A 16,207-nucleotide genomic window follows, 5' to 3' on the forward strand; every position below is an offset into this window, starting at 1 on the left:
ACTTAGCAGCCACGATAGAGTTGGGATCAGCTGTGGTGAAACACTGGAACTGGATCCAGGTCAGGGTGAAATATAGTTTGCTTGCCAGTTCACTGGATGGTGAGATCAGAGATGGGTTCTGCTATGGGTGGACTCAGATGAGGATTTTAAGAGGCACTGATGAGGGTGTACATTGAGATGCTGAGTGGATTGGCTGTCTTGTCAGACAGTCAGTCCCCTTCACTGTCAAGCAGCATGTAGAGGTCTGACTCCAAGTCTCCAAATTGGCAGAGGACATTGTGCAGAACGTGCCCTGTCCACAGCCTCAGCTCCATCTCCTTGTTCTGGTGCAGAACCAGAGGCACTGCTACTGCTGCTCAGAAACCTGTTACAGCCTTTGTTTGGGTCAGTCTTTATAAGACATAATCTCCCTTTGACAAAGCTATGCTGACTATCCTTGATTAATTCTTGCATCTGCAACAGAGATTAATTCTGTCCCTCAGAATATTTATTTCCTGACCACTCACGTTAAACTCACTGGTCTGTAATCTTCTGGATTTTCCCTACTTCTCTTGAATAATGGAACCACATTATCTGTCCTCCTTCCTCTGGCACTGCTCCTGTGACCAGAGATTTGAAAATTATTCTCAGAGCCTCTGCAATCTCCTCCCCTGCGGCCCACAGCAGCCTGGGAAACATCTCATCTGGGCCTGGGGATTTAAACAAGTCACCATGTGACGGTGAGAATGAGAAAATAAATGTAATGGGGAGAAAAGGAAGTGTTTTACTTACAGGGGTTAGAGGAAATTTCAGTCTGTGTGAAGCGAGAGGAGCAGCAGCTTTGCTGGGCAGACAGTGAAGGAAACTCCGTGCAGCCACTGACAAGGGCCCCAAACTCTGATTGGCTGGAGGATCAGCGCCTGTCCAGTCCTCCACAAGTTTCTATTGGCCAATGTCACTCATGGAGACAATGAGGAAGCGGACTTTGGCGGGGATGTGACCTCTCTACGCTGAGCTGTTGTCCAATCCGGAGTATTTTGTTTCTGTGACTAGGGATGTTGCTCCCAATGGGAGACTGTGTGCTGGGAACGCCCCGCTGAGCCATTGTGACGTCGCACGGAGCGACGTTATGGTCACTGTGTCCAGGACAGGAAACCGTGACCATGAGTCTGTCAATCAGCCTGACTCAGCACCTTCAGGAGAATTGGGAGGATAAATATTAGATACAGCCGAGTGAGAATGGAGGGAGAGTGCGTGGGATGGAGATTTACAGCTTTTGAGTGGAAAGAACGTTCCATAGGAACCAGAATTGTCTGTTCTGAGCTTCTATCCTGTACTGACAGTGATAACCTTTGTAAACTCCTTTTACAGTATATTAGAAGAGGAGGAATTACAGACAGAAATCTCAAACATCACATCTTGATCTGACAGTCACTTGATCCCTTGGAGAACACACACCCGAGTGAAAGTGTTCCAGAGCACTGACTGTGAAAAGAGCTTTAATCAGTCACACAGCCTGAAAAAACATCGCAGCATTCACAGTGGGGAGAGACCGTACATGTGTTCTCTGTGTGAGTAAGGCTTCAATTGTCTCACCTGGAGAGACACAAGGAGACCCAAAACATGGAGAAACAGTGGAAATGCCAGGACTGTGGGAAGGGATTCAAAGCCTCATCTGCACTGGAAGCTCATCGGCACATTCACTCTGAGGAGAGGCCATTCAGCTGCTCTCAGTGTGGGAAAGGATTCAGTCTGTCATTCACCCTGCAAACACACCAGAGGGTTCACACTGGGGAGAGGCCATTGAACTGCTCTCGGTGTGGGAAGGGTTCAGACATTTATCCACCCTGCAGAGATATCAGCGAGTTCACACTGGGGAGAAACCATTCACCTGCTCTAAATGTGGGAAGGGATTCACTCAATTATCTAGCCTGCAGAGGCACAAGTGGGTTCACAATGGGGAGAGGCCGTTCATCTGCTCTGTGTGGGAAGGCATTCTGTGAATCATCCACACTGCGGAGACACCAGCGAGTCCACACCGGGGAGAAGCCATTCAGCTGCTCCGTGTGTGGGAAGGAATTCAATCAATTATCGAGCTTGACGTCCCACCGGCGAGTTCACACTGGGGAGAAACCGTTCTCCTGCTCTCAGTGTGGGAAGGAATTCTGTGTTTCCTCGTACCTGCTGAGACATCAATAAGTTCACAAGTGATTACAGGGATTGGATTCTGTGTTATTGGTTCTGCTCACAATTCCATTCAGGACTGCATTTTGTTCATTCTGGCACTTTGTGAAGTGGGAGGGTGTAGAAGCCAGGTATTTTGAATACAACTAGTATAGGTAAAAGATTGCTGTTTAAGCATAAATATTAAGCTCCAGTTTTAAATATCCATTTATACAGCATAATTCACTTTTACTGAGGTCCTTTGTTCTGGCAAATGCATATTTTCAAAGTCAGTGTGACATTCCAATTTGACACTGCTTGTGCTAATTGTCAAGGACAAGGACTGAATACCATAGCAACATGAAGGCACCATTGTTCACAATGCAGATAACAGCTAAGCTACCTTAAAACCAGTCTATTGCTGGTAAAGATTAGCAGAATATCACATTCCATAACATGAAGACATGAAACAATTAAAAGCTGATGTTGCACATTGAAGATGGACGGCTTGCCATCAAATCAAATGTGTTTGAGTCTAACCCAAACCAATTAGGATTATATTGGGGTGTGATTAGATGACTTAAGACAGATATGAAAGTGTATAACGGAAAAGTTTCCGCCCGCCATTTTAGTGTTGTCTGTCCTTAATTGCTGTCTTTAATTCTCTTAGTCTGTCTGTTAATGTGAGATGTCTTTTGGGGGTACTGTCTTTGTGTTAGTCTGTGTCAGTGATGTAGTGTACTTTTGTACTTTGAGTTTGAGTTTAGCTGAAGATTAGCTCTCTCTCTCTTCATGTTTCATTGCCAGACTTTGACCTTTTAAAAGTTACTTTCAAGCTGTCTGCCTAAGCAAAAAGATAATGCCTGTAATTCTCTGAAAGCTTCGAATTGTCTACGAATTGCCTTTTAAATGACTTTCAAATTTTAATCAAGCAACTACAAATAAAACAATTCTTTTTGGCACCTGAGAAGTTTTAACTGAAGTTTCTGCTGAGTCCCAGTATTCGCAAAGTGCTACTGGTAACTGAATAGCAGAAATGATATAAATTCCTTCAACTTTACACAGTCGAATAATACTAGGAATCCAACAACTTGGCATAGTCCAGAAATATTACAAATCTTACAACTTGTCGTATTGCGCCAGGACTTTGATTCATCAACTAAGCTTCCCCCAAACTTGGCGTAGTTCGGCAGGTTAAGATCCCTTCAAATTAAAGATTTCAACAATTGGCGAGCCAGCCAAGGTTAACATCCTATAAATTACAGATTCCAACAGAGGGTTGGAGGGTTTCTTTCTGCTGGACTGGCCGGTCTCACGACTTTGCCTCCAGTCGACTCCAGTAACAAGAAACATTAAAGATTCCATTAGGTCAAAGGAAGAGGCTCATTGATAGATTACAGATTTATTGCTTCACTGATTTATTGGTAACCTTTAAGAATTGATGCAGTATAATTCTGAAATTCAGTACACAGACAGAAAATGGAAAATCCACAAGGCAAAGTCATTGTTTCAGATAAAATATGAGAATTGCTGTACAACAATTTAATCTGTGTCCGAATCTAACACTGCTTCACAAAAAATTGCATAAAAGCCCTCGTAACGAATAAACCATTGTTCTAAAATACATCTAGTAACAAAAAAGTATTGCAGCCTTAGCAACAGAAACATTTACAAATATCGCAAAACCTTAGCAACAAGCAAGGTTAATGCAGAACACCATATCTTCATAGGATTGGTACACATGGCGGGAGCATGTAGACATTTAATTAATTTGATAGACATTAATGAATCTTAAGTAATGACCAATGCCTGGATAACAAATCATGCTCCAAGTGACAGAGAGTTATTTGAATAAATCAGGAAGCCTCAGCTGAGAATTTGAAACCAATAAGGGGTTCGACCATTGATAAGAATTTCTTAAGAATAAGTTTTCATAATTAAAGTTTGTTCTGTATTCATGCTTCAAGAAATTCTGAACCATCTATTGATTTCCTAATATTTTCTTATGTTTTTGTTTAATTCTCTTTATGATTTGATGTTTTATTTGTTCTAAGTTTTGATTCATTTTTATGTAAGAGAATCAAGGTGGATATTTAGCAATAAAATTGTATTTTTGGACACCTCCAATCAACCTGATCTTGGGCTGTTATTTGAAGATAAAATAAGAGATCTTTTCACTCAAAGTTGCCAAACTAAGTATAACTCTGAGGATTAGAAACATGTCTTAGAATTCAGCAAAGGAGGATCAAGGAACTCAAAGAGAAAATTGAATATGAGAGCAAACTGGCTAGAAACATTAAAAAAACGACAGGAAAAGCTCCTGTAAGAATGTGAAGAAGAAAAGATTAGCAAGGACCAATGTGGGTCCATTCCAGGCAGAAATAGGATAGTTTACAATGGGGTACAATGAAATGGCAGAGAAACTAAACAATGTGTGTCTGTCTTCATGGAGGACATGAAATTGGCCCAAAGACACGAGAGAACCAATGGACTAGTGAGCACGAGGAACTGAAGGAGATTTGTATTAGTTAAAAAATAGTACTGGAGAAATTAATGTGGTTGAAAGTTAATAAATCCCCAGAAGCTGATGCTCTACATCTCAGAGTGTTGAAAGAGGTGGCTGTAAAGATAGTGGATACATTGGTGATCATCTTTCAAAATTCTATAGATTCTGGAATGGTTCCTGCAGATTGGAAGGTGGTAAATGTAACCCCACTATTTAAGGAGGGAGAGAGAAAACGGGGAACCACAGACCCATTGGCCTGGCATCAGTAGGAGGGAAAATGCTATAATTTATTATAAAGGATGTGATAACATACGAATTAGGAGCAGGAGCAGGCCACTCGGCCCCTCGAACCTGCTCCACCATTCATTACATCCTGGCTGATCTGATTGTAACCTCAATTCCACATTCCCGCCGACCCCCCGATAACCTTGTTTAACCAGAATCTATCCAGTTCCGCTTTAAAAATATTCAAAGACCCTGCTTCCACTGCCCTTTGAGGAAGAGAGTTCCAAAGACTCACGATCCTCTGAGAGAAAAAAGTTCTCCTCCGCCTTAAATGGGCAAGTTATTACTTTAAAGTGACTCCAATTTCTAGATACTCCCACAAGAGGAAACATCCTTTCCACATCCACCCTGTCAAGGCCCCTCAGGATCTTATACACTTTAATCAATTCACCTAAACTCCATCGAACACAAGCCCAGCCTGTCCAATCATTCCTCATAAGACCAGCTTCCAATTCCAGGTATGAGTCCAGTAAACCTTCTCTGAACTGCTTCCAACACATTTACATCATTCCTTAAATGAGAGCAATACTGTACACAGTGCTCCAGATGTGGTCTCGCCAATGTCCTGTATAACTGAAGCATAATCTCCCTACTTTTGTATTCAATTCCCCTCACAATAAACAATAACATTCTATTAGCTTTCCTAATTTAAGGGCTATGGAGAGCAGGTAAATGGAGTTGAAATCAGCCATGATTGAATGGTGGAGTGGACTCGATGGGCCGAATGGCCTTACTTCCGCTCCTATGTCTTATGGTCTTATTACTTGCTGTACCTGTATACTCGCCTTTTGAAATTCATGCACTTGGACACCCAGATCCCTCTGAGTCTCAGAGCTCTGCAATCTCTCACCATTTAGATAATAATCTTTTTTATTCTTCTGGCCAACATGGACAATTTCACGTTTTCCCATGATATTCTCCATTTGGCAGATTTTTTCCCAGTCACTTAACTGATCTATATCACTTCGTAACCTCCTTACGTCCTCTTCACAATTTACTTTTCCACCTATCTTTATATCATCGGCGCAGGAGTTGGCCATTCAGCCCGTCGAGCCTGCTCCATCATTCAATACGATCATGGCTGATCATCCACTTCAATGCCTTTTCCCCCACACTATCCCCATATCCCTTTATGTTATTGGGATTTAGAAATCTGTCAGTTGGGTGGTACAGTGGCTAGCACTGCTGCCTCACGGTACCAAGAACCTGGGTTCGATCCTGGCCCCGGGTCACTGTCCATGTGGAGTTTGCACATTCTCCTCGTGTCTTGTGGGTCTCAGACCCACAACCTAAAACGACGTGCAGCTGAGGTGAATTGGCCTCACTGCACTGCCCCTTAATTGGAAAAGAATAATTGGGTACTCTTAAATTTATTAAATTAAAAAAAAGAAATCTGTCAGTCTCTGCTTTAAACACACTCAGTGACTGAGCTCCCACAGCCTTCTGGGGTCGAGAATTCCAAAGATTCACAACCCGAGGAGTAAAGAAATGTCTCCTCCGAGACCCGTCCTAAGTGGCTTCTCCCTTAGTTTGAAATTGTGTCCCCTGGTTCCAGACTCTCCAACCAGGGGAAATATCTCACCTGCACCCACCCTGTCTATTCCTTTATGGATGTTGTAAGTTTCAATGAAATCCCCTCTCATTCCTTGAAACTCTAGAGAAAAGAGGCCTAGTTTCCCCCAATCTCTCTTCATAGGACAGTCCTGCCAAACCCGGAACATGTCTGGTGAGACTTTGTTGCTGTTCCTCTGTGGCAATACATTTCCTCAGGTAAGGGGAGTAAAACTGCACACATTACTCCAGCTGTGGTCTAAGCATTTCGTAATGATCGATGTCAAGGCCACCGGACGGTATTCATTGAGGCACATTGCCTGGTTCTTCTTTGGCCCTGGTACGATGGTGGTCTTCTTGAAGCAGGTAGGAACCTCAGAATGGAGTAGGGAGAGGTTGAGGATGTCCGCGAACACACCCGCCAGTTGGTCCGCGGAGGATCGGAGTGCACGACCAGGGATCCCGTCAGGACCTGTCGTTTTCCGAGGGTTCACTTTCAAGAAGGCCAATCTGACTTTGGACGCTGTGATGATAGGTATGGGTGTGTCGAAGGCTGCTGGGGCAGATGACAACGGTTTGTTGGTTTCCTGCTCGAAATAAGCATAGAATAAATTGAGTTCATCAGGAAGGGGTGCGCTGTTACCAAAGATTCTACTCGGCTTTGATGTTTTAGTCCATTGTGTTGTTTAAACCTTGCCACAATCGATGAGAGTCCATGATTCTAGCTTAGTCGGGTATTGTCTCTTGGCATTCCTGTTGGCTTTGCAGAGGTCGTACCTAGATGTTTTGGTATAGGTCAGGATCGCCTCTCTTGAACGCCTCAGACGTGCCCTTCCACAGGGAGTGAATCTCCCGATTAAACCATGGTTTCTGGTTGGGTAACGTACGTACTACCTTCTTTGACACACAATCTTCTACACACTTGCTGATGAAGTCTGTGGTGGTGCTGGCATACCCGTTTAGGTTAGCTGCTGTGTTCTTGAATATGGACCAGTCACTGACTCCAAACAAGTTGCGTCGGAGCTCTTCTGTTGCCTCAGACCAGCATTTGCACAACCTTCTTAACCGGATTCTCTCGCTTAGGTTTCTGCTTGTATGCCGGGAGAAGGAGCACCATCTTGTGGTCCGATTTTCCGAAGTGCTGTTGGGGGATGGAGCATCAGGCGCCCTTGATGTTTGTGTGGCAGTGGTCAAAGATGTTGGGGCCCCTGTTGGGACAGGAGATGTGTTGGTGGAATTTTGGCAGTACACTCGAGGTTGGCCTGGTTGAAGTCCCCGGCCACGATGAACAAGGTCTCCGGGTATTCTGCTTCATTGTTATTTATAGCGGTTACAATTCATCAAGCGCCTTCTTCACTTCCGCCTGGGGTGGGATGTAGACCGCCGTGATGATGGCAGAAGTGAACTCCGTGGAAGGTAGTATGGACGGTACTTCACAGTCGGGTATTCCAGGCCCGGGGAGCAGCAGTTCGCCAGGGTCGCCACGTCCAAGCACAAGGAGGAGTAGGTGAGAAGAAAAATCCCTCCACCCACTCCATGTTCAGTCCTGGATGTGATGAACAGCAGGAATAACAGCAGAATCCAACCCGTCATCACTTGTGAACCCTTTGGTGTCTCAGCATGTTGGATGACTGAGTGAATCCCTCCCCACAGTGAGAGCAGGTGAATGGCTTCTTTCCAGTGTGAACTCGCTGGTGTGTCAACAGGGCAGATGAATCACGGAATCTCCTCCCACAATCAGAGCAGGTGAATCAAGTGTAAACTCGCTGGTGTCTCCGCAATGTGGATGATGTTTGAAACCTCTTTGTGCAGTGAGAGCAGCTGAACGGTCTCTCCTCAGTGTGAATGCGCTGGTATTCCATCAGTACCTGAGAGCTTTTAAACCCACTCCCACAGTCGGAGCATTTATAGGGTCTCTCGTTGCTGTGAGTGACATTGTGGCTCAGCAAGTGATGACCGAGTGAAGCTTTTCCCAGTCGGAGAGGTGAACGGGCTCTCCCCGGTGTGACCTCGCTCGTGTTTCATCAGGTTGGATGAGGATCTAAACCTCTTTGTGCAATGAGAGCAGCTGAACGGTCTCTCCTCAGAGTGAACGCGCTGGTGGCACATCAGTAGCCAAGAGCTTTTGAAACCCCTCCTGCAGTCAGAGCATTTAAAGGGCCTGCTCTTGGTATGAGTGACATTGTGTTTCAGCAGGTTGGATAACTGAGCAAATCCCTTATCACACACAGTGCAGATGAACGGCTTCTCCCCGGTGTGAAGTCGCAGGTGTCTCTGCAGGTGGTGTAACTGAGTGAATCGCTTATCACACACAGTGCAGATGAATGGCCTCTCCCCGGTGTGAACTCTCTGGTGTCTCTGCAGGTTGCCAATGTCAGTGAATCCCTGTTCACACTGAGAGCAGGTGAATGGCCTCTCTCCAGTGTGAACTCGTTCGTGTCTCCGCAGGTTGCCAATGTCAGTGAATCCCTTTTCACACTGAGAGCAGGTGAAAGGCCTCTCCCCAGTGTGAACTCGTTCGTGTTTCCGCAGGTTGCCAATGTCAGTGAATCCCTTTTCACACTGAGAGCAGGTGAAAGGCCTCTCCCCAGTGTGAACTCGTTCGTGTTTCCGCAGGCTGCCAATGTCAGTGAATCCCTTTTCACACTGAAAGCAGGTGAATGGCCTCTCTCCAGTGTGAACTCGCTGGTGGCTCTTCAGATTAGATAACTGAGTGAATCCCTTCCCACAGTCAGAGCAGGTGAACGGCCTCTCCCCAGTGTGAACTCGCTGGTGGCTCTGCAGGCTGGATAACTGAGTGAATCCCTTTCCACAGTCAGAGCAGATGAATGGCTTCTCCCCAGTGTGAACTCGTTCGTGTCTCCGCAGGTTGCCAATGTCAGTGAATCCCTTTTCACACTGAGAGCAGGTAAAAGGCCTCTCTCCAGTGTGGCTGCATTGATGCCTTGCCAGCTTGCACGGGGCTGTGAATCCCATCCCACACACAGAACAGGTGAACGGCCTCTCTCCAGTGTGACTGCGTTGATGCCTTTCCAGCCCGTATGGAGCTTTGAATCCCTTCCCACAATCCTCACATTTCCATGGTTTCTCCATGGTCCGGGTGATCTTGCGTCTCACCACGTTGGACGATCAGTTGAAGCCTCGTCCACACACAGAACACCTATACAGTCTCTCCCTGCTGTGAATGGTGTAGTATTTTTTCAGGCTGTGTCACTGGTTAAAGCTCTTTCCACAGTCAGTGCTCTGTAACAGTCTCACACGGGTGTGTGTGTGTGTGTGACTCAAGAGATTTTCCAGACACACTGATGTTTAAAATCTCTTGAAGCAGACAGAACAGACAAACATTTCTCCTTCTAGATTCAAAGGCCGATGATCCCAAGAATTGAGTGACTCAGTCAGTTTTTGACGTGATATTTAGTTTGAGATATCGGTCTCAAACTCCTCTCGTTCGAACTTCCTGCAAAGAGATTTTACAATGGTAATCAGTGTCAGTACAGGATAGAAACTCAGAACAGACAATTCTAGTTTCTATTGAACATTCTTTCCTCTCTCTTTCCCTGAAATGCTCTAAATCTCAATTGCACACACTCTCTCTCCATTTTCACTCTGCTGTATCTAATATTCACCCTCCCAATTCTCCTGAAGGTGCTGATTCAGGCTGATTGACAGATCCAAGCTCACTGCTTCCTGTCCTGGACACAGAGACCTGAAAATCTTCATGCAGGCTGCCAGACAGATATATGTCTATATTACTGGATGAAAAATGAGTGTAATATACAGACTGTATTCACTTACTTTCCCTCCCAATTTTCCTGAAGGTGCCGATCAACAAATCTAAACTCACTAAAACCTGTACAAGAGTAGAGAATCTCCATATAAGTACATTTACTGATTAGAGATAGGGAGATTCTGAGAAAGAATTTTATTTAGTCATGGAGTGGTCATGACAGGGAACTCACTGCCCACAAGGGTTGTGGAAGTCCAGATGATCAATAATTTAAAATAAAATAGGATGGTTACTTGAAGAAAATAAGCTTTCAGGTGAACAGGGATATCGAGGGGGAATGGGACTGACTGGATTACTGTACAGAGAGTCAGCATTGACTTGAGTTACCAAATGGATTCTGTCAGTGCTGCAATGACTGTATGACTGGAAATATATAATGTAGGTACAGTACTATTTACAAAACTAGAAATAATAATACATGTATTTTATTGCAGAACCATCAATAATATCGACAATACATACCATATAACAACACGAGACATATCTCTGTCCATTATTAAATTTAAAAAAAATAATTTACGGGATATGGACAATGCTGGTTAGGCCGGCATTTATTACCCATCCCCAGTTGCCCTTCCGAAGTAGTGGTGAGCTGCCTTCTTGAACTGCTGCAGTCCTTGAGGTGTAGGTACATCTACTGTGCTGTTTGGTTTAAATTTGTTTTTTATAAATTTAAAGTACCCAATTAATTTTTTTCCAATTAAGGGGCAATTTTGCGTGGCCAATCCACCTACACTGCACATCTTTGGGTTGTGGGGGCGAAACCCACGTAAACAAGGGGAGAGTGTGCAAACTACACACGGACAGTGACCCAGAGCCGGGATTGAACCTGGGACCTCGGCGCCTTGAGGCAGCAGCACTAACCACTGCTCCACCATGCTACCCTACATCCCCTGTGCTATTAGGGAGGGAATTCCAGGATGTTGCCCCAGGGACAGTGAAGGAACGGCAATATATTTCCAAGTCAGGGTGGTGTGTAACTTGGAAACGAACCTCCAGATGGTGAGGTTCCCAGGTATCTGCTGCTCTTGTCCTTCTAGATTGTAGTGGTCGTGGGTTTGGAAGGTGCTGTCTGAGGAACCTTTATGAGTTACTGCAATGTATCTTGTAGATGGTATACACAGCTGCTACTGTTTGTCAGTGGTGGAAGGTTTTAATGTTTGTGGAAGGTGACACAATCAATCAGGCTGCTTTGTCCTGGATAGTGTCGAGCTTTTTCAATGTTGTTGGAGCTGCACTCATCCAGCAAAGTGGAGTGTATTCCATTACACTCCTGACTTGTGCTTGTAGATGTCTGGTGGGCAGGCTTTGGGGCATCAGATGGTGTGTTACTCACTGTAGGATTCCCAGCCTTTGACCTGCCCTGGGAGCTACAGTATTAATATGGCTAGTCCAGTTCAGTTTCTGATCAATGGTAACCTCCAGGATGTTGGTTGTGTGGGTTTCAGCGATGGGAATGCCACTGAATGTCAAGGGGTGGTGGGTAGATCCTCCCTTGCAGCAGATGGTCATTGCCTGGCACTTGTGTAGCACGAATGTAACTTGCCACTTATTAGGCCAAGCCTGGATATTGTCCAGGTCTTACTGAACTTGGACATGGACTGCTTCATTATCTGAGGAGTTGAGAATGGTGCTGAATATTGTGCAGTCATCCACAAACATCACCACTTCTCACCTTATGATGGAAGGAAGATCATTGATGAAGCAGCTGAAGATGTTTGGGCTGAGGAACTCCTGCAGTGATGTCTTGGAGCTGAGTTGATTTACCTCCAATCACCACAACCATCTTCCTTTGTGCCAGGTATGACTCCAACTAGTGGAGAGTTATCCCCCGATTCCCATTGGCTCCAGTTTAGTGAGGGCTCCTTGATGCCATACTCGGTCAAATGCTGTCTTGATGTCAAGGGCAGTTACTCTCACCTCACTTCTGGCATTCAGCTCTTTCGTCCAAGTTTCAACTAAGGCTGTAATGAGGTCAGGAGCTGAGTGACCCTGGGGGAACCCAAACTGAGCGTCCAGGAGCAGGTTACTGTAGAATAAGTGCCGCTTAATAGCAACTTTGATGACTCCTTCCATCACTTTGCTGATGATGGACAGTGGACCCACAGAGAAGTAATTGGCTGAGTTGGATTTGCCCTGTTTACTGTCCCCTTAAATGTCAGTCATCTCCTGGGGAAACCAGCCCTTTAATTGTGAACATTAAGAAAGAGATCGTCCTTTTAGTCAGACAAATAAATGTGTCAAGTTGAGGGAGCAAAGGATGTCAGTGTTTTTAGGAGAGCGAGACCTGGGCCAAGCTTTGCAGAGTCTGCACCCTCCCTGGATTCACTTCCTTTCCCTTCAGTTGCTGCAAGTGACCAATTGAAGATGAGAATGAGAAAAGAAAGTGTTTTACTCACAGATGTTGGAGACAGGAGTCTGTGTGCAGCTCAAGCTCATTCAGGGTTGGAGGAACAACAGCTTTGCTCGGCAGAAACCTCCATGTCCAGCTTCCGCATTGAGACAATGGGGGAGCTCTGATTGGCGGAGAAACACAGTCCTTCCGGTCCTCCAATCTTCCATTGGGCACAAGTCAGCGGTAAAGTCAGAGATATCGAGTTCACCCTGTACATGCGCAGATTCCCCTCGCTCTGAGACATGCGCAGTCCTGAGTTAGGGGGAGGGGCTGCACGCTCTTGTCTCAGCTGTCAGCCGGTTGCCTGGAAACCGTCTTGACGATGTGCTGGGGGAGGGAGAACAAAGGGTGGGGGCGGGGCTCCCGTGTTCTCGCGCCGGGCGGGTGCGCTCAAATGCAGTGACGTCACTGCGGAATGGTTTTATTCCTATTAGCTGATTTAGAGGACGAGCTCCTTTGTGATGTCACACTGTGGAGGTTGGACAATGAGTTTCAGACTAAAACTTCCTCCTCTGGACAACATCTGGGAGGAAATCAATGTCTCCCCCTTTCATAAAGTCATGAGATACAGGAGCAGAATTAGACCATTTGGCCCATCGAGTCTGCTCTATCATTCTATCATGGCTGTTCTCATCCTGGCTTTAATTCCACCGTACTGCCAGTTCCCCATTACCCTTGAACCCATTACCAATTAAAAATCTGTCTTCTCTAAATCTGGATTTAGCCCTTTACATAAAGTGTGTGACATTCATGGAAGTTTGCCAACTGGAGCGTTATTCTCAGTTAAATTCAACCCTCAGCTCGGTCGCTGCCTGTCATTGACATGAGCAATAGAGAGAAAGGTGCCCGAGGCTCAAATGGGAAGTCAAACCTTGTGACTCGAAACCAACACCTCAACATTTGTCAGTCATATCCATGTTATTTATATTGGGGCTTTTATTATTACATTTAGGCACTGGAGGCAAAGGGTGGGGGTTTTAAAGGGTAACTTTCACTTTCTAACTTTGTATTGTCTATAATGTCAGCCGTGGCTCAGTGGGCAGCTCTCTCACCTCGGAGTCAGAAGGTTGTAGGTTCAAGTCCCAATCCAGGGACCCGAGGACAAAAATCACATCCAACATTCCTCCTCGCAGCACTGAGGGAGTGCTGCACTGTCAGAACAGCCTTCTTTCAAATACATGAAATGAAATGAAAATCGCTTATTGTCACAAGTAGGCTTCAAATGAAGTTACTGTGAAAAGCCCCTAGTCGCCACATTCCGGTGCCTGTTCGGGGAGGCTGGTACGGGAATTGAACCGTGCTGTTGGCCTGCCTTGGTCTGCTTTCAAAGCCAGCGATTTAGCCCAGTGCTAAACCAGCCCCTAATAATAAGATTCAAATAAGATTCTAAACGAAGGCCCTGTCTGTCACTATCAGGTGGATGTTAAAGATCCCACAGCGGAGAGGGAGAGGCTGGTGGGAGAGATACTTAGGGTAGACAGGAAGTACGCGGAGGCCCCCGAGGGGGGGCCTGCTAAAGGAGCGCCGGAGATTACAGGCGGAGTTCGATTTGCTGACCACTGGGAAGGCGGAGGCACAGTTGAGGAAAGTAAAAGGGGCAGTTTACGAGTATTGGGAGAAAGCAAGTAGGATGCTGGCGCACCAACTTCGCAGGAGAGATGGGGCCAGGGAGATCGGGGGAGTGAGGGATAAGGAAGGTAATACGGTCTTGGGCCCAGAGAAGGTCAATGAAGTCTTTAAGGAGTTTTACTGTAAACTGTACGAGTCAGAACCCCCGAGGGGAGGGGAAGGGATGAAGCAATTTATGGATCGATTGAGGTTCCCAAGGGTGGACGAGGAGCGGGTGGAGGAACTGGGGGCCCTGATTGAGTTGGAGAAGATGGTTAAGCGCCTAGCAAGTATGCAGTCGGGCAAGGCCCCGGGTCCAGACGGCTTCCCTGTAGAATTTAATAAGAAATTCTCGGAGCTTCTGAGCCCACTCCTGCTATGAACCTTTAACGAGGCAAAGGAGAAGAGGAACCCTCCCCCCGACGATGTCGCAGGCACTGATCTCGCTCATTTTGAAGAGGGGGAAGGATCCGCTTCAATGTGGGTCCTTCAGGCTGACATCCCTCCTCAATGTGGATGCCAAACTGCTAGCAAAAATTTTGGCTACCAGAATAGAGGACTGCGTCCGGGAGTGATTGAGGAGGACCAGGCGGGTTTCGTCAATGGCAGGCAATTGAACACAAATGTGAGGAGGCTCCTGAATATTATTATGATGCCCTCAGAAGGAGGGGACGCAGAAGTAGTGGCTGCAATAGACGCAGAGAAAGCCTTTGACAGGGTGGAATGGGAGTACCTGTGGGAAATGTTAGGTAGGTTGTATATTTCAGACCCGCCAGAGGGGATGGGGGAGGTCATGCGGATCCTAAGGGACTTTGGGAGCTTCTCGGGATACAAGTTGAACGTGGGGAAAAGTGAGCTTTTTGTAATCCACGCTAGGGGCCAGGAGGAGAGACTGGGGGAGCTCCCGCTCAAGATGGCGGAGGGAAGTTTTCGTTACCTAGGTATACAGGTGGCTAGGAACTGGGATGCCTTGCACAGGCTCAATCTATCTCGGCTTGTTGTGCAGGTGGAGGGAGACTTTAAAAGGTGGGACATGCTCCCGCTTTCCCTGGCGGGAAGGGTGCAGACTGTGAAGATGATGCTTCTCTCCAGATTCCTGTTCGTTTTTCAATGCCATCCCATCTTTATCCCCAAATCCATCTTCAAGCGGGTGAACAGGATTATCACAGGATTTGTGTGGGCAAACAAGACCCTGCAAGTTAAAATACTTTGTTTGAAGCGGGGGGGGGGGGGGGGGGGGGGGGGGGTTGGCACTGCCAAACCTCTGTGGCTACTATTGGGCGGCTAATGTGGCCATGATCAGGAAATGGGTAGTTGAGGAGGAGTCGGCGTCGGCGGGTAGAGGCGGCGTCATGCAAAGACACCAGCCTAGGGGCACTAGTAATGGCACCGCTGCCGCTCTCGCCGGCACGATACACCACGTGCCTGGTGGTGACGGCGGCGCTGAGGGTCTAGGGTCAGGGGAGAAGGCACAGGAAGGAGGAGGGGGCCTCAACGTGGACCCCGATACAGAATAACCATAAATTTGCTCCGGGCTTGATAGACAGGGGGTTTCAAAGCTGGCATAGGGCAGGCATTAGAAGGATGGGAGACCTGTTTCTAGATGGGACTTTCCCTAGCTTGAAGGCGCTGGAGGAGAAGTTCAGCCTACCCCCGGGAAATGCCTTCAGATACCTCCAAGTCCGCGACTTCCTCAAAAAACAGGTGGGGACATTTCCGTTGCTACCTCCTCGATGGATACAGGACAGGGTGGTGTCTGGCATCTGGGTAGGAGAGGGGAAGGTGTCAGACATCTATCAGGAGCTGCAGGAGGCGGAGGAAGCCTCAGTGGAGGAACTGAAGGGCAAGTGGGAGGAGGAGCTAGGTGAGGAGCTAGATGAGGGCCTGAGGGCTGATGCCCTGGGCAGGGTGAATTCGTCTGCATCATGTGCCA

The 16,207-nt window shown here is 46.6% G+C and overlaps 1 protein-coding gene across 1 annotated transcript in view; it reads right to left on the minus strand.

The window, feature by feature from the left end:
- Positions 1-5,591: 5,591 nt before the first annotated feature.
- Positions 5,592-16,207, minus strand: part of LOC140417993 (uncharacterized) — a 92,051-nt gene continuing 81,435 nt past the window's right edge. The window contains exon 8 of the mRNA XM_072501423.1: positions 5,592-8,974. Within this exon, the coding sequence (XP_072357524.1) occupies positions 8,390-8,974 (585 nt within the window). The 3' untranslated portion in view covers positions 5,592-8,389. The remainder of the gene's footprint in view (positions 8,975-16,207) is intronic.

The sequence above is a fragment of the Scyliorhinus torazame genome, chromosome 5 (genome assembly GCF_047496885.1).
Source record: "Scyliorhinus torazame isolate Kashiwa2021f chromosome 5, sScyTor2.1, whole genome shotgun sequence".
In the NCBI taxonomy this organism is placed as follows: Eukaryota; Metazoa; Chordata; class Chondrichthyes; order Carcharhiniformes; family Scyliorhinidae; genus Scyliorhinus; species Scyliorhinus torazame.